The sequence below is a fragment of the Manis javanica genome, chromosome 10, assembly GCF_040802235.1.
Source record: "Manis javanica isolate MJ-LG chromosome 10, MJ_LKY, whole genome shotgun sequence".
Classification (NCBI taxonomy): Eukaryota; Metazoa; Chordata; class Mammalia; order Pholidota; family Manidae; genus Manis; species Manis javanica.
This window is the reverse complement of record NC_133165.1, coordinates 30,399,887-30,419,781: the sequence shown is the minus strand read 5'-3', so window position 1 is coordinate 30,419,781 and position 19,895 is coordinate 30,399,887. Positions and strand designations below refer to the sequence as shown.

Here is a 19,895-nt window from a genome sequence, read left to right as displayed (position 1 = left end):
ACTAGGAGTGCGTGTGGAGGTTCAGTCAGCCCAGAAATAGCACAGCAGACTCACCCAGAGAGCGAAGACCCCTTTACACCCGGGCGCTTGCACATGGTACTCCTGTCCACTTTCTGTAAGAGCCCCAAACTGGACACTGCCAGATGCCCCTCAAAGGGGAGTAGACCAGCAGTGCGGTGCGTCCACATACACACACACGAAACACACAGAGTGGAGTTAACTATGGTTACTCACAGCCTGGATGGACCTCAGATTATGCCCAGTGCAAAAAGCCAATCTTAGAAGGAGGCATACTGCATGATTCTATCTGTAAGGTAACAATAACAAGTGGAGAGTGGAAGAGTTGTGGCCCCACCACCTCCTTGGGGGCCCCTCCCTGGGGAGGAGATGGGTGTGGCTGTGAGGGGATGGGCAAGTAGGGCATCTTGGTTGTGGTGCTGCTTATGCCCAAGGTCTGCTCTTGGGTGGCCACCCCGCTCTGGTGCCTGTGGGCCTCCCTCAGCAGTGTTGATGGGGCCCCGCCAGCCCCGGGTCCGCATTCATGCTGCATTTAGCTCCATCCAGCCTGCAGCGGCCCAGGGAAGGCTCTGCCCCAGCCAAGTGGAAAGAGGACCTTCCAGGGCAGCCCTGCCTGGGCTCACGCTGCCCAACCTGCCTTTGCAAAAGCAAACACGGAAGAGCGCGTGGAAAGCGCTTGAGAGGTCTGGCTACCTCGAGCGTGTGTGTGAAGGTGCCTCTGCGCATCACAAGCCGACCTTTCCTTTGGCCGCCGGATCACGGTTTCTCGGTGACATGAGCACTGGGCCTCCTCACGGCCCCCGCGGAATCTGTGTTTCAGACAGAAGTCGTTGGGCTTATCCTGACCTTCAGAATCTGGTGAATTAGGATTAGAGCCCCACCCACCATAGGTGTTGATCTGGATGGAACTGAGGTTTCTTAAAAGAAGGACTTTTCAATCTAATGGACCTTTTAATACTGAGACTCAGTAAAATGAGAGAATACAGTAGTTGGGGGTTTTAATTGCTTAAGCAAGAAGTATGTATTTTCCATTTTTGTCATTTTTATTTCTTGCCTTAATCCCTTTAATGAACTGATTTATAATTCAGTGTTCGCCTGGATGTCTTCCTTTTCCCATTTAGCTTCAGATCTGTCACTGTGTTGGTCACTGACCAGGGGCCTTACTAGTTCCTCAGGGTAATGCGTGCTCAGAGGCGGGCCTGCCACCGGGCAGTCATCTGTGGGCCGTCTCCTTGGGCTCCTGATCCCTCAGGCCCCATGGCTCAGCACTGAGACAGCCCTGGGCCCCACATCCTCTCCTGAAAGAAGCCTGTTGTGATGGGGGTGACCTTCCGTGTTAGCGGCTCATCTCTTCCCCCTCCCCCCACCTGGGGAATTGACGGGCCCCCTACTAGGCTCTCTCGTTTTTTTCAGGCCTTAAGTTACACTTCAAGAGTGCGAGGGACTTAAAATGTTTTTGCTCCAGACTAGATTTAAAGGATGCTTGGTTCCTAGCAAGGAGCTGCTTAAGCATGAGTTTGTAGTGAATTCAAAGTAGCCTGGATGATTTAAAATGTTTTTAATCATGTTTTATTTTGAAGATTTTGACTTCAGTGTTCCAGGATCCATGAAGCTTCATAATCTTATTTCTAAATTGAAAAAGTGGATCAAAATCCTAGAGGCTAAAACAAAGCAGCTTCCAAAATTCTTCCTCATAGAAGAAAAGTGCCGGTTTTTGAGCAATTTCTCAGCACAGACAGCAGAAGTAGAAATCCCTGGGGAATTTCTGATGCCAAAGCCAACACATTATTATATCAAGATCGCTCGGTGAGTCCGCCTGGCAGCACCTGATCACTAACCCATCAGTGTGAGAGGCCTGGGCAGCCTTTCAGGCTCTGACCCCTCCCTGTGCTCTCCTTTACCCTGGAACATGGGAACATGAGATGCTCTAGGATTTGAGTAATCAAACACCCTTAAAGGATCTCCTCTGATAGGTCAAATGTCTTGAGTCAAATTTCTGTTCCTTTTGTTTCCAAAAGAACCTTTTCTGAATCCCCAGAGAACTTGACAAAATATAGTTTCCCAGTCTTTTGTAAACACTTAAAATGCAGTATTCAAAACAGAACCATGATTTCACTCATCTGTGGAGTATAAGAACAAAGAAAAAAACTGAAGAAACAAAGCAGCAGCAGACTCACAGAACCCAAGAATGGACTAACAGTTACCAAAGGGAAAGGGACTGGGGAGGATGGGTGGGAAGGGAGGGAGAAGGGGAAAAAGGGGCATTATGATTAGTACACATAGTGTAGGGGGAGGAGCACGGGGAAGGCAGTATAGCACAGAGAAGACAAGTAGTGATTCTGTAGCATCTTACTATGCTGATGGACAGTGACTGTAATGGGGTTTTTGGGGGAGACTTGGTGAAGGGGGGAGTCTAGTAAACATAATGTTCCTCATGTAATTGTAGATTAATGATACCAAAATAAAAAAAATAAAAAACAGAACCAGACAATTTTAAAATCTACTAAGGCATTGCTTCTCATGTTAAACATAAAATGTGCTGTGACAAATGGTCACCACCAAAGCTCTGCTTTTCCAAACATGCAGAATTTGGTTTCCCTTTCCCCCAAGTCCAGCTTGTGTCTGGCCAGCCCTTCCTCCTCCCTGACTCCCAGAGGCCCACGGGGAGGGTGACCGCGAGGCGTGCCAGTCCCCACGCCGGCTCCTCACTGCCCCAGTGCAGATTCGCAGACTGACGTTCAGAGCCTGGTCCCTCCCAGCTCCCTGCCGATGCTCTCGGGCCAGATCGGCAGCCTGTCTTCTCTGAAGTTGTCACCGTGGCCTGACTGATTGGACTCCAGCGTCATCTATTCTACCTTTTGTTTTCCCTTGGCCTGCCCTCCCGCCCCACCTCTGCCAGTGTGGAAACTGATGTCGTTTCTTTTCTTGTATCATAAAACATTGTCATGCTGTTTATGCCTTGTCAGAATGAGGTGGGGTCGAAATGGCTGCTGTAACTACACCGCCTGCTTTGTTGTGACGATTCTGACTGCCAAAGGATTGGAAACTGAGCCTCGGAGCTGGTGTTTGATTATTTGCTTGTCTCTGTAGGTTTATGCCCAGGGTGGAGATTGTGCAGAAGCACAATACTGCAGCCAGGAGGCTGCACATCCGTGGACACAATGGCAAGATCTACCCCTACCTTGTCATGAACGACGCCTGCCTGACAGAGTCACGGAGAGAGGAGCGTGTGCTGCAGCTACTCCGCCTGCTGAATCCCTGTTTGGAGAAGAGGAAGGAAACCACAAAGAGGCACTTGTTTTTCACAGGTATGAGAACTGCATTTTGGGGCACATGGCTGCTCCCATGAGCCTTTGAGGGCTTTTGTGTGTGCCCTCTGTCAGCAGCCCAGAGTGCCTGGACTGACCAAGTAGGAAAGGCCTTGGAGGGAGATCAGGTCCCCTAGATAAGGCTGCGGCCCCCAGCCCTCAGGCTCCTTGCTGCAGGACGAGGCTGTGCCCAGGTCCAGTTTAGAAAGGGGGCACCAGGCCCAGGGTGCTGCCAGTTTCTTCCCCGGGAATCGGCCTGGGCTGAGCACGGGGCTTGTTGGGCGTGTCACAGCACACTTTCATGTTTGAGTGAGCCTCCACGTGACTCCTGGGACCCACACTGCAGGGTTTGCCCTCCCCAAGCAAAGTGCAGGCCTTGGGAAGCTGAGGAAGCTCCATGAAGGCCCCAGAAATCTTGGCTAAGGCAGCCAGCACAGCCCCTGAGTGAGGTCTTTCCACACCAAGTGGTCGTGTTTGATTTATGGGTGACCTGTTCCTGTTACAACGGGGCGTGAGTAAGACGCCTGTCATCTCACTCGGAGGGAAGAACCATGGTTCAAACATTTGAGCATTTAGTCCCTGAGGTTAGGGGCCCGTTGTGATACATGTTGTCTAGTCCCATGTGGAACTTTGTCCTGACAGCTAAGGTGAAATCTGACCCACTCTGACCTACATCTATTGCCCTTTAAGTTCAGTATCCCCAAAATAAGAAGTAGATTGAAAACAAGTCTGTGGGAAGCTGTGTGTAGTTACCACATATGAAACATGATCATGCTGCTGACCCAGCTGTGTAATAGATTGATCTTGGCTGCTTCCAAAGAAATAGACCCTTGGTTAGCACCAAGTGATGGTGTCCAAATATGTGCCCTGGAGTCACTTTGAAATTCTTCATGGACTGAAGCCATGGCAGGAAGCCAGTAGCTGTGATTTAACTGGCGGGCTGGCTGAGCACTGTGTCTGTTAGAATGGCATTTGTGTGCCCTGCGCCAACCCCTGGGCTCATGTGGTGGTGACGGACTGAGGCCACCACAGGCCCTGGTTTGCAGGCCCCTCTCAGAGCACCAGAGCAGGTTGTGCTGTGACACCCCCACCCTGGACAAGCTTAATCTTGCTGCCATCTTCTGGAAACTCAGCTTTCTACAAAATGTCTTTAGGATAAGGCTTTAATCTACTATCTTTGAAGTGTTATTTGATCCACCAACAACACTGTGGAGTGGGTGCTGCTCTCTCGTGTACGGGTGAAGAAGCTGACATTCCCCAAGTCTAGGAACTGTCCACAGGGTCACCGCACCGGGGCAGTGGGCTTGGGGCGGGAGGGCAGGCAGGCCGGCTCCCCTGGCTTGCTGGTTGGGTATGGTTGTGATGTCAGGTGTTGCCCTGTTCCATGAATTGTTTCATAAACTACATCTCAGATGCGAGAACGGTAACTGGGGAGCCCCATGTGTCGCCATCTGTCCGTACAGGTAAATTAACAGGATGGAATCACCAGATGCACTCTGGGTGCTTTCCTTGTCAAGCCACAGAGCACAGAGGACCCCTTGAGTGGTCACTGACTCACCACACGCAACACCGCCATGCTTGGCCCTGCGGGGCAAGGCGATGGGAGCGGGGAGAAGGGTGACTCCCCTGATGAACCCCAATCGAGGAGAGCCTCTAAAATGTGAACAGTTGGCCCAGTCTCTTTATTTTTAATTTTTTAAAAATTTTCTGAATCATTCCTGTTATCTGGGTCTTCAATTCAGGATGGTGGCTGCTCAGCTCTGTCCCCCAAGAGACCGAGCTTCACACCCTGTGCTGAGTCAGTACGTGGTGTGGGATCGGCTCTGCAGCTTCCTCTGCTCACAAAGGGCTGCCTGGCATGAAGGCTGGTGCCTGCCCATAGCCATAGCCATCCCCTCAGCTGCCCTTCCTTCCCTGCCCCCTCAGTCCCGCGAGTGGTGGCAGTGTCCCCGCAGATGCGCCTGGTGCAGGACAACCCCTCTTCCCTGTCCCTCGTGGAGATCTACAAGCAGCGCTGTGCCAAGAAGGGCATCGAGCACGACAACCCCATCTCCCGTTACTACGACAGACTGGCCACTGTGCAGGCACGTGGGACCCAAGCCAGCCACCAGGTACCGGGTCGGGAGGGGCAGGGCGCCAGGTGCTGCTTCCATGGTGTGTGTGCTGGGAAAGGGGGTGGGGCCTTAGAGGTTCCTTCCCTAGAGGGCTGGACTTGTGAGATGGTAGCAGTTAGATGGTCGCAGACCCTGGTGAAGTGTCCTTTGCTGCAGACCATTTGTCACAACAAAATGAAGTAAAATTTTAGCGTTGGAGAGGTTTGTGACCTTTTGCTGCACTTAGAAGCACAGAAGTTCGAATTTTTTTTTTTGGTATTAATTATTATTTTAATTCATTTTGTTATCATTAATCTACAATTACATGAAGAACATTATGTTTACTAGACTCCCCCCTTCACCAAGTCCCCCCCGCAAACCCCATTACAGTCACTGTCTATCAGCATAGTAAGATGCTGTAGAATCAAAAGTTTGAATTTTAAAAATAACTTTATGGCAAACTCATTTGGCAGCCACACCTGATTTAGGGATGTGAAGCTATTTGTTTGCTGTTCCCCCCTCATCTGGCTTTGCTTGGGGGTGTTAGGGGATATGTAGTCTCTGAACTGTGTATAGTTGCTAAAATACATGAGGCCCGGCTCTTTCTGTCGCCTCTGGCAGGAGCACACGGCTACCACAGCAACCTGGCCACTGTGGCCGGCTCCCAGCAGTGGACGAGGTCCCCCTGCCCAGCAGATCGCTGTGCTAGGTGGAAGGCCTGCAGGTGCGGGCTCTGGATGAGGAGGTCTTGTACGGGATTGTTGCACGTCACTGAGAGGTGCTTCCCTTGGCCTGCGCACCAGATGCCACTGTTGGCCTTCCTGCACTTGCCTAGAGGGCCTCACAGTTTGTAGGAGAGCCTGAAGCTATGACCTGGCCTCCATTCCTCCAGGGACTCATTTTGGTTGGTCTGGGTCCTGCCAGATGTTTTGTTGAGGAGGATGGAGCCCACAGGGTGCTGGCTTCACTGGCCATGGCAGCACTCTGGGTGCAGGCAGGCCTGGGGCTCTGGGCCTCCGGGTCTGCTGCGGCCTCCCGCCTTCGTGCAGGCCGAGGAGGTGGAGTCCCTCTGTTCTCGTTGGCCTGTGTGGACAGAGTCCGTCACCTCCCTTGGGACTCAGTGTCACATGCAGGTCACTGCCTCGTCACTCTGGACTGTGGGTGGTTTTGAGGTGCTCGTGGGCAGTGAATGGATTGTGTTCTGTGGCTACATTTACCTCTGACAGTGTGGAAACTGATGAGCTCTATTGGGATAAACGTGTACATCAGAGTCCCCCTAATAAACTGGTGAAGCTGTGATGACCGGTCCAGTTTAGGAACAGCTAAGGGTGCTGGTCCCAGCGTCAATCTGCTTCTTACCCTTTGTACCTGGTTTATTTCATTAACTCTGCTGCTTCATTCTTTGCGTTTGTTTACTAACACCTTTGTTGAAATACAATTCATGGGCCAGAAAATTCACTCTTTAAAATGTACCACGCAGTGCTTTTCATAAAGTCACAGAGGTGTGAAGTCGTCACTACTGTCTGTCTGCAAAACGTCAGCCCCAAAAGAAACCTCATACCCATTACTAGTCACTCCCCCTTCCCGTCTGCCCCCAGCCCTTGACCAGTGCAGATCTTCTGTCTCTGAATCTGCCTATTCTGGCCATATTTTATTAATGCTGTCAAACAACGTGTGGTCTTCTGTTCTGGCTTCTCTCACTTGGCACCGTGTTTCCCACGTTCACCCACTCTGTGGCATCAGTCAGCAGTTTGTCCTTGTTTACTATGGAGTAATTCTCCCTGGTGTGAATAGACCATATGTAATTTATCTGTGCATCAGCTGAGGGGCTTTTGGATTAGTTATCTTTTTGCCTATTATAACAAGTGCTGCTGTGAACATTGATGCATGAGTTTTCCTATGAATATATGTTTTATTTCGGTTGGATATACACTAAGAGAATTGCAGGGTCAAGTGGTAAGTCTTCTGTTAACATTTTCATGTGCTGCCCAGCGATTTTCCGAAGTGACCCTAATGCATGAGGGTCCCAGTTCCCCCGTTTCCCTGCCAGCAGCTGTGTGTGCCCCTCTGCCCACAGCAGCCCTCATGGGCTCACATTGCCTGGTAACCAGGGATACCGAGCAGCTCCTAATGGGCTGATTGGCTCTTGGCATATTTACTTTGGAGAAATGTATATTCAGTCCCTTTGTTCATTTTAAATTGGATGATTTGTCTTTTTATTGTTGATTCTACTTTAATATTTATACAAGTAGCTTCACTTTTTTCCTGTGTTGTATATTGGCCATGTTTTCCTGATTTTTTGCATGTCTTCCCATTTTGTTGTTGTTGTTGGAAGCTGTACATCTTAAATAAAACAATGTGGCAGCTCAGGAAACCAGATCCTTCCCCACCTCCAGGTGTGTTATTGTTGATCTGTTGAGTGACTTTCCTGGTCTGATTCTATGGACTGTTTGTCCTGCTCCCTTGCCTCAGTTGTCAGCTAATAATTTGACAGAGCAGTTCCTAGATGCCTTGAACCAGTAAGTCCACTGCCTTTTTTGGGGCCTCTGGGTGTGCAGGGCAGCGCGCCTTCAGCGGTCGGGCAGCTTACGACTCGACGTCAGTCTTCGTGTCCCCTGTGCAGTCTCGAGGTCAGCCGTGGGTAAGAGCCACGGGCCTCCTGAGGCTTTCGTGAGCAGAGAGTCCCAGAAACCTGTTGGAGCTTTTCAAAGCTTCCCAGTCCTGGCGTTGCCAGCCTGCCCTCAGGTTTGGCCGCCCTCATGCGCTCCAGGCAGCGTCCCTGCCTTGGGTCCCTGTGACGTGAGCACCTGTGCTCACTGCTAACAAGTGCCCCACGCAGGCTGTTCATCGCCGACTGAACTCTGAGGCCACACGGAGATGGCCCTGCGAGGGAGCTTCCTGAGGACAGGTCACACAGGGCAGTGCTCGGGCTCTGAGGCTCCAGAGGCACTCACCACATCTGATCTGTCCACCCCAAGGCTGTCAGGCTGCTGGTGTTTATAGCTGGTGTGGGTGCAGTTCTGATGGTTTTCAAGGCCACTTGTGGAACTGGAGAGAAATGCATGGGAATAGGATGAATTAATTAAACTGCCACCAAAGTTCACCGTTCTCACCAAGATTTGGCCTTTTTTTCTTGAACAAGAACTGATCAGGTTGTTGTAAGCCTTTGTTTAATTTTCAGAGTTCTGGAAAAGTCTATTTTGATGATTTTTGCCCATGTTCTTAATGCTTTTATGGAGGATTGGATTTTAGAAGTCCTCACTCCGCTCTCAGAGGTGCGTGTGGCAGCTGGTCTGTGTGGCTCTTGGTTGTGTAGAGCCTGCACTCTAGGGCTCTTCAGAGCACATGGGTAAGACTTAGCCCAGAGCGTCTTGTGCCTTTAGTCGCTGGTCTATCTAACAAGACCTAAATTAACTTAATAAACTCTTCATTGAGGCGATCTCTAAATTCATGATGTTTGAAACAGTCTTGTGAGTCTTCCGGTACAGAATTCAGTTGAAAGCATTGTATAAGATCTGCTCTAATGTTAGACAAGCTCCTTCAGTTTATAACATTTTTGTCTTTGTCTTATATGTAGTGGTGGTGTTGGTGTCAGTGCTCAACTATTCTTTTGTTCTTTTGTAATATTCTAATATTTTTTTTGGTATACTTCTGTATTTAGCAAGTTACAGTATTCAGGTATTTGCCTACATTCTCAGCGAGACAGATCTCACCCAGGAAACGAAGGCTTTTGTTCAGACGGCTTTGAGCAAAAGACGTGGGATCTTGGAGGGAAGCCGACCGATCTTGTGTATCCCCGTGTTTAGTCAAATGACAGTTCATATGTATTTGTCAGTTAAAATTCACTGTACTGGTACCAAAATTCAGTGGAAGAGTGACAGAATGTTGTGTCCCTTCAGGTCCTTCGAGACATCCTCAAGGAGGTTCAGAGTAACATGGTGCCACGCAGCATGCTTAAAGAGTGGGCTCTGCACACATTCCCCAACGCCACAGACTACTGGACATTCCGGAAGATGTTCACCATCCAGCTCGCACTGATTGGCTTTGCAGAATTCGTCTTGCATTTAAATAGACTCAACCCCGAGATGTTACAGATTGCTCAGGTAATTTGGTGTGAACAGCCAGACAGACCCTCTCTGCTAACAACCACACTCTGCTGTGTAAGTTCTGAAATTCTCCTCCTCATACTTAGGACACAGGCAAACTGAATGTTGCCTACTTTCGATTTGATATAAATGATGCAACTGGAGACTTAGATGCCAACCGACCTGTCCCTTTTCGCCTCACACCCAACATTTCTGAGTTTCTGACCACCATTGGCGTCTCTGGCCCATTGACTGCCTCCATGATCGCTGTCGCGCGGTGCTTTGCCCAGCCGAACTTTAAGGTGGGTCGCCATGTCTCACAGAAGGCTCAGGTGGGGGTTGCTCCGTGCACATGTGGCCTGGCAGGAGCTGCTGATCTGCTGAGGGGGAGGAGAAAGCCAAGTTAGAAAACCTAGTTGTTATTGTACAATTAAAGCATATTCATTTGGGAAAAGGGGTTTTACGGTGTTCCCCATCCAGAAATGTTTAGGATGTTGAGAACTCCATTTACAAAAAGGGATCTAGAAGCCTCTGTTGGATAAATTGCCCATTTTTACAGACTGTTCTGCTGTATAAAAGGGCAGCGATGTTCTCTAAGGCAGCACCTACCTCACCAGGGCTGTAGTTGTGGGGCCTAAACAAGTGCATGGGAGGCATGGGCTCACCTCCTGGAGGTGTGAGGTGTGACAAGGCGCCCTGCTGCTTGAAGGAGTGTGAGAGGCCTGCCCGGGGACAGGATGGTGGCCGCTCCCCGGCGCCTTCTCTGCGCCCAGCACACCACCCACTTCTCCCAGCAGTGGTGTGGATGGGAGCCCTGAGGCTGGGAGGGCAGGTGCCTGTCAAGGGGCCCCCAGCAGGGAGAAGCAGGCGGGGATTCAGGTCCGGTTCATTCGGACCCTGAGCCTGTCTCCTCACCACCGAGATACTAATGTCTTCCTAGTTGGGGACTGGACACAGATTATTTGTCTTAACTTATGAGACCTGTTGTACCTTATTTTTTTCTTTTTTTCCCAAATAAGCAGTTTGTGACAAGAGAAGGCTTTCTTTAAACAACAGTTGCTTTCTAAAAACATTTACTCAGAACTGTTTTTAGGTTATTGAATAAATGCTTAGCTGTGAACAAGGACCTTGTATTAGCTGCTCCTCTTGTTCTTTTTGATGTTAGTGGTACACTGAACACCCCCATTAGTGCGACTGCTTTTGGGGAACGGTGTATCTATGCACATATGCTGCTGTGACCTGGTCTTTCGGTTTCTTCTTGGGAGGAGTTTGTACTCTGAACAGTGCAGTGAATAGCAGTTCCCACCATCCGCCTTTGGCTTATGGCTTGAAATAGGAAGTTCTCTTTTATACAGAAGTGTTACACTTACAGGAACAATCATAGGGTAATCCTTAGGATGGCATTTAGTTTGGAAACTTTGAAAAGAATGAAGAAGTCTCTTCATATTTTATTACAACTTGGAGTAACACCGTGTGTGACTCTTTACGTAGACTCTGCTGGTGTAAACGGGGTGGGGCTGGGCCTTCTCCACACTTTGGGCCCAAATTTCTTAGCAGCTAAGTCAAGGAGATGCACTTAGGTTAAGGCTGAAATGTAGACCATTCTGTGCAGGAATCTCTCCTAAAGACATTGTGTTGGGAGCAAGTCAGACAGGATAAGCCTTCAACCTGCTGGTCTGAAGTCACTCAGCAGCCTGGGAGCCTGAGGTGAAAGCGCTCTGCAGGCTCTGAACGTGACTGGGACTGGGGTGTCTGCAGCAGTGCTCTCTCTTCCGGACCCTCTATAGCTGCTAGCCTTTAGTCTCCATGTAATGTGGGGGAAGGGGCCTTATTGCTATGTCCTGTGTATAAACGGGGAAACCAAGTGCCGGAGCTGGGGCCAGAACCCGGCATCTGTGCTGTGACTGCTCGGAGGCCTGGCAACAGCTCTCGCTGATCCTCCAAGATGGCCAGGGAGACTCGTGCTGCTCGGCCCGAGTTTTGTTCTCTCAGCCTGAGATGTGCCTTGCATTCCGTCCCATCTCTACCCAAATAGGACCTCTTAATGCTCTCCAGCTGAGAACCCTGCTGAGCCCTCCTCACCTGCTCTTTTCTCCATAGCGCCCATCACCTGGCGGGTCACAGGGGGACCTAAGCCCCCATGTAGGGGCAGGGGGCGTGGTGTTTGTGTTATGCACTCGTAGCAGCAGGGTCAGGAACAGGTCTACCCGACCAAACCCCCAAAGGCCTGGAGTGAAACAGATGGATAAACACATTGGCACCAGTCAACAGCATGGTGGCGGCAGGGGCCATAGACACACGTGCCCTGGCGCTCTTGAGGCCTTGATGAATCACATGGAGGCAGCAGATCTCACCCCAGGCGGCTTCCCCAGCACATGCACAGGGCACACGCCCCAGCGCTGGGTGCCCAGGCTTGCTGGCCCCACGGCTTCTGCGGCCAAGCACAGTGTCGTTGGGAAGCTGCCCCTCTGGGTTGTTGGTCAAACACAGATTGCTTCCTTCTCTTCCCGCAGGTGGACGGCATCCTGAAAACAGTGCTCCGGGATGAGATCATTGCTTGGCACAAAAAAACACAGGAGGACACGTCCTCTCCTCTTTCGGCTGCCGGGCAGCCCGAGAACATGGACAGCCAGCAGCTGGTCTCCCTCGTGCAGAAGGCTGTCACCGCCATCGTGACCCGCCTGCACAGCCTGGCCCAGTTTGAAGGCGGGGAGAGCAAGGTGAACACCCTGGTGGCCGCCGCCAACAGCCTGGACAACCTATGCCGCATGGACCCCGCCTGGCACCCGTGGCTGTGACCCGGCCCCTCCCGAGCCTGCAGCCTTTACGGCTCTGTCCGCCCCGACCATGGTATGTGCAGGAGTCCTGCAGTGTGAGCCGGCTGAAGCTGCTCTCCTGAGGGTGCGTGCAAGGGAGGAGCCTGCACTAGACAGTGAAGCGCTTAGAAATGGCAGGGCCCAGCCTCCGCCTAAGCTTTTAAATTGACCTTTTAAGTAACCGGGATTCCCTGGTCTAGAATTTCTTTGTGAATTCTTTTTTATCATATTCCTCCCTCTGTGTGAATGTACAGATTGAACTGTGGAAAACAATTCTGTATCTTCCATTTTTAACTCTTTCAGAAATTACACCTCACAGGAGTCTCCTGCTTTGTACAGACCTTTGTAAGAAGTGTACAGAAACCTTTGTTAGAGAAACAGGAAATTATGAACAGGTCATGCTGGTTGTCCTTTAAGCACAAGCTTTATGCTGTGTGTAACCAGCTCTGGGAATCCCGCTGAGCATTAGGCGTGGGTCCACAGGCCTCGTGACCTGCAGGCAGCGCCGTCCCCCGACGCCCGGGTGCAGAGCCCCTGGGAGGAATAGGATGGAGGTAGCAGGCGGGCCTTACGCTTTCTGTCAGCTGGCTCTTTAGATGTCATCTGGATGTTTACTATCATACCTGGGAAAAAAAATCACTTTTTCCTTCCTTATTTAAAAAGAAACAGCAACAGAAGTTTGTTAACTCCAGTCTGTTAAATGTTCACATTTTTATAAATATGAGCTTTGAGAATATTCTATCTAAATTTGTACAGTGTGATTTTTTTAGAATAAATATTTTATAAAAGGATGTGTCATGCCTTCCATGCGTTAAAATGCTTGTTTGTGTAGGGTGGGTCTGCCTGCAGCTCTCTCAGCCCCTCAGGGACTGGAGGCCCCAGGCCAGCAGGGGTCCTGCTCCCGTGTGGCTTCCTGGTAATGGACACGTGCTGCCCGGGCGGGGTCTACGCGTGAACCAAAACTGCTCAGCGTGTGTGACGGTGACGAGGAGTGCCAAGCGGAGGGCAGGAGGGGCACGTGGGGCACCGGGGCCCCCTCAGCCCGGTTTATGTATTCCGGGGCTTCAGCTGAGTGTGACCTGCATGCGCAGGGGCTTCGGCTCCACCAGCTGGTCGTTCTTCATCCTGTCCATCCGCACTGAGGGCAGAGAGAGAACAAAGTTGAGCTCTGTCCCAGAAGACGTGGGGGCAGTTCCCAGCACACCAGCGGGATGAAATAACGGTGAAGCACGACTGGGGCCATCGCCCCTTTGGTTCTCAAATTGCGATTCTGAGTTTGGAAGGACTCACCCCTTTGGGAAGTGCTCCGTCTGCTGCAGGGACAACTCGGGGCTCCCAGGCCTGCTGTCCTCTTTGTACCATGGCCCCAGCTAGCCTGGGGTGAAGCCTGTGTGGTCTCGGTGGCACCAGCATCCAGCCCCAAGGGGCTTCTAGTAACCAAATGTGCAGAGGCAGCAGCTCTGGGCCGAGGTGGTGCCAGATCGCTCCTGGGACGCCAGCATTCGCAGCAGGGGACTTCACACTGGCCTCGTCCTTGGAAGCCCAGAGCCAGGTCTGCTCTACCGGGAGGGGACTGCCAGCTCGGAAGGTGAGGCGCTCGTCCAGGGTCCCAGAGCCAGTCGTGGAGAGGGACTGCACCTCGGCCCGCCTGACTGCCGCCCCCTTAGCTGCACCCTGGAGCATGGACAGAGCGGCCAGCTTCTGGCCACCTGACTGGACTGGCCCGTTCCTTCTTTGGAGCTAATTAGACACAGTCAGTTGTTTTACAATTACTTACAGGGCTGTCTTCATGAGAGTTGGATTCTGGAATGACCATTACAAAAGCCATGTATCTAAGATGACAGCTGATTGCAGACTAGCAGCTGATGGGGACTGTGAAGTGGGGAACGTGCCCCCAACAGTTCTCACTGTGAGTACAATGGCCTCAGCTGGGGTCAGGAGTCGTTTGAAAGCCAAGTGCTCACTGACTGGTGGTTGCAGAGGTGACGTGGATGGCATTTGGGTAAAGGGCAGGCTGTGCGCTGGTGAGCAGGGCCCCAGCTTCTGTGCCAGGCTTGCCACCATGCCCCAAGCTTCTAGGGAGACCAGCGTTACCCAGTGGGGATGGAGCATGTTCTGAGCGCGGTTGGTAAGCGGGAACATCAGGAGTCCTCAGGAGCTGAGGAAGGACAGAAGGGGCCACACCTGATGTACGCCTGATTCACCGAACACATCAAGGGAAGTACAGTTACTAGACATTGAGTTTTTTTATTGCAGTAAAATACACGTAACAACATTTATATAAACATTTTCTGGTATGCGGGTCTGTGGCATTAAGTACATTCACATTTAACCACCACCACCATCTCTGGAACTTCTCTCATCTACCCAAACTCTGCACCATTAAACACTAACCCCACCGCACGCCAGAGCCTGGCACCAGCTTTCTACCTTGTCTGCATATTTGACTCCTCCAGGAATGTCACGTAACTAGAATCTTGTGGGATTTGTCCTGTGCCTGACGTCCTGAGGGTTCACCCGTGTGGTGGCAGGTGTCAGAACTTCCTTCATGAGGCTGAGTGTTGCATTGCGTATCCATCACCCACATCGTGTGTTATCTGTGCCTCCGTCGATGGACACTTGGATTCCTTCCATCCTTTGGCTGCCGTGAATAATGCCGCTGTGAACGTGGCTGCACAAATACCTGTTCAACTCTCAGCTTTCATTCTGGGAACGTCCACAGCCGTGGGATTGCTGGGTCACATGGTAGCCCTATTTCTAATTTTTTGCAGACTCACCATAGAGCTTTCGCCAGCGACTGCACCATTCTACACCCCCCGCAGTGGCGCCCAGGCCCTCCAGCTTCTCTGCGTTCTCAGCAGTGCTTGTTTTCTGTTTTTACAATAACCATCCTAGCAGGTGTAAAGTGTCTCACGGGGTTTTGTTTGCATTTCTCTTCTGATCAGTGATGTTGGGCACCTTTTCACAAGCTTATTACCATTGTGTATCTTTGGAGAAATAATTCTTCAGATCTAATTCCCATTGTTAGATCAGGTTTTTGTTTTTTTAAGTCGTAGGAGTTCTTGTGTCTTCTGGATATTAGCCCCTGTCACGTATGCGATGTGCAGGTACCTGTTCCCAATCTGTGGGCCGCCTTTCCCGGGCAAACTAGGTTTGGATGTAGCCTAATCACCTAGTTTTTCTCCAGCTGATTGTGCTCGCCGTGTCATGTCCAAGGAATCTGCCAAGCCCGATGTCAGGACACCCTCCCCATGTTTCATCCAGGAGTTTCATAGTTCTTGTTCTTATGTAACTACTTTTCAGCTCCAGAATTTCTCTTTGGCTCTTTAAATCTCTCTGTTGAGACCTTGACTTGTTCCTACAGCACCTCCCTGATTCCATCAGTCCTCTGTCCGTGTGGCCCTCGGCTCCAAGCATGTCTGCGGCAGCCGTCGTCAGGTCTCTGTCTAATCAGCCTGATGCCCATGTTTCTTCAGAAGTTTCTGGAGATCTGTTTTTCCTGTGTGCAAACCATGTTTGTTTTTCTGCCTTGTGATCTTTTGTTGAATACTGGGCGTTTGGCAAAGACCCCATCCCAGTCCTTGCCGGCTGGCTGTGTGCAGGGGTGTCCCGGCCTATCAGCCCAGTGTGGGGGCCTGGGGTCTCCCCGGCTCGCTCCGGGCGTGCATACTCCCACAGCCTGCCTTGGGCTTTCTCCAGTTCCCTGCATGCTCGGCTGCTTGTTCACACACAGGTTTGCTGAGAGTCACCCCGCTTCCCTTCAGGGGCCTCAGACGTTCTGTCTATTCCTCAGTCAGGACTCTTGCCGAGGGCCTGCAGGGAGCCTGGTTTTCACAGGCTCACCTGGAGCTGAGTGGCTTTTGACTGAGCTCCAAGTTAGGCAACACGACCCTGTCTCTCAGGCAGCTGGTCAGGTAAGCATGCTGCACGGCAGTCTGCTTTGTTCTCTGGGCTGTGAAGGGGGCCTGGGGACCAGGCAGCCCCGTCCCCCAAACCATCAGCCGTGCCTTGCTGGGGAAGGTGTGGACCAAGGGCAGGAGAAGCGCCTTGAAATTTCCTGCCCTTCTGTAGCTCCTCCTTGCCTGGGGTTTGCTCTGCCCAACAGGTTTTTGCTCCCAGGGCCGCTGGTTATTTTAGCCACAGCCTCTAGCTGCTCGCCTCATGTTCCCACGTGGGGTGTCCTAGTCCTAATCTTCCACCTTGGCATTTCCCAGGCATTTTATTTTAATTTAAATCTGTTTAACTTAAAATGGATTTAAATTTTTATTAAGTTCTGTTTTACAGAAGTGTGAGTTTATAAACTGTAAATGAAAATACATTTGTTAACTTACTCTAACCTTAAAAACTAGATGAAATCTGACCTCTGGTTCACAGAAATGAACTCTGAGGCCCCCAGGTGCACCAGCATGCTCACACCGACCGGGAACATCACCCAGAAAACCCAGCTTCTCATCCTCCAGACCCAGAAAGAAGGAAACAGTTTCTTATAAAATTCACCTTTAAATGAAGATCAGTTTTAAAGTAAGCCCCAAAAGATTCTAATTGTTGCCAAGTTTCCATTTGAGCACTTAGATAATCAGTTGACTACATAAGTGAAACTAAAAGAAACTGCAACATTACTTTGGAGAAGAAACAAGAAATTGCTCTGTTTCTGGGCCATTAGAAGAAACTTGTTAAGCAGCAAAACCAAAGTACTATTTTTACACTAGCCAGAGGCCAAATACAATGGAAGTAAGTTTGTAATAAGATTCACATATTTATAATGTACACATTTATAAATCATATCCTAAGAATTTAAAATATTATGAAGCCTTCAGTTAACTTTTATGCAATCACTTAAATAACAGCAATAAAATCCAAAAGAAAATAGTCAAAATTATTTTAGAAGACAAACTTGCTGTATTTATGGATTGTTTTTGTGACCTTATTAGCAACAAAAATTCTGTATCAGTACTACCTACAAACAGAATGAAGTGAAAGCAATTTATAAGATTCACATTTAAATATCCTCTGGGTCTTCCAATTGGCACATTGGAAGGCAAACAACTTCCTCAGGCTACGCTGACGGAGGGGGATCCAAGGCCTGCTGCGGACACGGGTCATCAGTGGAGTATGTGTTGGGCCAGTGAAACCCACTGGAGGAGGAATTCCTGGGAGGCTCCATCCTCACTTACCGGAGCATAGCGAAGGACAGGTGCTCTAGGGGCCGGTCCTGGGGCCCCCTCAGTAGCATCTGGGAAGGACCAGAGAGTCTCAGCCACTGGTGCCAGCCAGTGAGTCTGAGAGTCTTGGCTCTGCCTGGCCACTAGGAGGGTGGGCACGGCCAGTGGAAGGTCCGTTCTGCAGAGGGCCTGGGGGATGCAGGTCACAGCCTAGGGCCCTGCACCATTGTGGTGCCGTGTTCCTTCTCCCTCGGGGAATCTGGTTCCAGAGGATTCCCTGGTGGGCCTCTTAGGCCTCTGCCCATGCTTCACTTGAAACATTGGGGACATACGTTAAACTCTGAATTCTTTCCAAGTAATTATTGTCTGAAGTTTTCTTTTCTTAAGGTACTGTGAGTGTTTCTCTCATGGGAAATAAGCTGGCTTTGAAGGTGGCCATTGAGAATTTCTGATGTTTCTGGAAGAACTGTGATCTCTCTGTCAGCTCCCAACTCTTCACATTCATGTCTGGTCTCTTCTATTGAAGATTCTCCTCTCTCTCTTCACAAGGAATTCGATCCAGATTTAATATTCAGCACAAATTCATTTCTTTATCTCAGTGTACTTTCTGCTGGAACATCTACATTTCATTTCCTACCTGGTTTTTGTTTAGAGACTCATAAAAGGAAATGGGAACAATAGTGTATCCCCAGCACCAGCCTTCTGATTAACACGATCATGAGTTAATGCAATCGACTTCTTCAGAGCAGAGTTCTTTGCCTGGGAATTGGATCCTGACATCTGTACTGCTGCCAAAAGCCAGTCAGAACTCACCAACCCCTCGGTACAGACCAAGCCTATTTAAATATTTTTCAAACTCATTTAAATAATTTCTAATTTTTAAGTTTTTATAAAAGTTTGTGGAATGTTTTCTCAGTTTCACTGAACATGATTGACCTAACATTGTATCATTCCAAGGTCATCACGACCTGGTGTCTGTATCTACCACTGCCTTCTGTGGGTGCAGCAAAGCACTCTGCCTGGGGGTTTCTGGTGTTAAGGCCACCGATGGGTTCTTCTCTCTTTGCCCCTTTAGCAGCCATTAGGTTTCAGCTTTTCTTAAGAGCCTGAAAGTGAGTATCCAACTCAACCCCATCAGTCAGTTTCTTCAGAATCCCTCTGACCCGTCAGTGAAATAAGCCAGGCAGAGAAAGACAAATGCCAAATGATTTCCCTCATTTGTGGAGTATAACAACAAAGCAAAACTGAAGGAACAAAATAGCAGCAGACTCAGAGACTCCAAGAAGGGACTAGTGGTTACCAAAGGGGAGGGGTGTGGGAGGGCGGGTAAGGAGGGAGGGAGAAGGGGATTGAGGGGGATTATGTTTAGTACACATGGTGTGGGGGATCACAGGGAAGACAGTGTAGCACAGAGAAGGCACAAAGCGGATCTGTGGCATCTTACTACATTGACGGACAGTGCTTGCATTGGGGTATGGGTGGGGACTTGATAATATGGGTAAATGTAGTAACCACATTGTTTTTTCATGTGAAACTTTCATAAGAGTGTATATCAATAATACCTTAATAAAAAATTTTAAAAAAAGAATCCCTCTGACCCACCTCCTGAGGCATTTCTATCTCCTGAAGGAGCCATGGCATCCAGGTCCATGGCCCCATGGTCACATCTTGTCCACGGTGTGGACCCATCCCTCCTGGCCAGAGCCCCAGGTGCAGGTCAGCCTGGCCTCACCTGTGGCAGGAATGACCCAGACACGTGGCCGGGCCCCCCTGCTCACCCGGCGGGTCTGCTGCTGTGCTCCACCCTGCTCAGTGTGCAGGCGCACTTTTCTCTGCCATCTTCACCTTTAGAAAACTGCTTTTTGCTTCCCTGAGATCAGAACTTCGACAAGGGCATTTAGTGCTGAGGTTGGCCTTCATTCTCCTGGCGGGTTCTGGAGGCTGTTGTTCCAGTTCCATCCCCCAACACCAGGTATGTTTTGAGGCATCCCCTGAACACTGAGCTTTTGTTCTTGTATCAGTTGTCAGCTCAGCTCATGCCATACATTTAGATGTCTGCTTAGTTCACAAAATTTGTGAAACTTTCAATGTTGAGCCTGAGTAAAGAGTAGGAGCCCTCCAGATCTTTATAAGTGGCCTCTAGCTTTATTTCTCTGAATTCACCTTCTAGTCTGGCTTCCACTAGTGTTGTTTCAAGGCTTCCAGATTGTCTTTGCATGAAGTGAAGCATCCACGAGTACCGCCTCATCTCCAGGAGAGCAGATGCCGGCAGCAGCTGCTCATCTTGTCTGCACAAAGCAGGCTTTTTTTGACGAAAAGTCCAGTACGGCCTCTCATGATGCCCCACAGTGATCATGGCCGCCGGGCCCCGTGTCAGGCACCCTGCAGCAGCGTCACCACAGCCATCATGACG

At 50.1% G+C, this 19,895-nt stretch overlaps 1 protein-coding gene across 13 annotated transcripts in view; it reads left to right on the top strand.

The window, feature by feature from the left end:
• The window catches only part of TRRAP (transformation/transcription domain associated protein), a 117,745-nt gene extending 104,633 nt beyond the window's left edge, over positions 1-13,112 (top strand). For 12 of the 13 annotated variants that reach the window (XM_073215063.1, XM_073215071.1, XM_073215073.1 and 9 more), the window contains 6 exons: positions 1,599-1,824; positions 3,109-3,326; positions 5,253-5,437; positions 9,319-9,522; positions 9,612-9,806; positions 12,018-13,112. In XM_073215063.1, the coding sequence (XP_073071164.1) occupies positions 1,599-1,824; positions 3,109-3,326; positions 5,253-5,437; positions 9,319-9,522; positions 9,612-9,806; positions 12,018-12,302 (1,313 nt within the window). In that variant the 3' untranslated portion in view covers positions 12,303-13,112. The remainder of the gene's footprint in view (positions 1-1,598; positions 1,825-3,108; positions 3,327-5,252; positions 5,438-9,318; positions 9,523-9,611; positions 9,807-12,017) is intronic. The other variant, XM_073215065.1, reaches the window with a different exon arrangement.
• Positions 13,113-19,895: the final 6,783 nt, after the last annotated feature.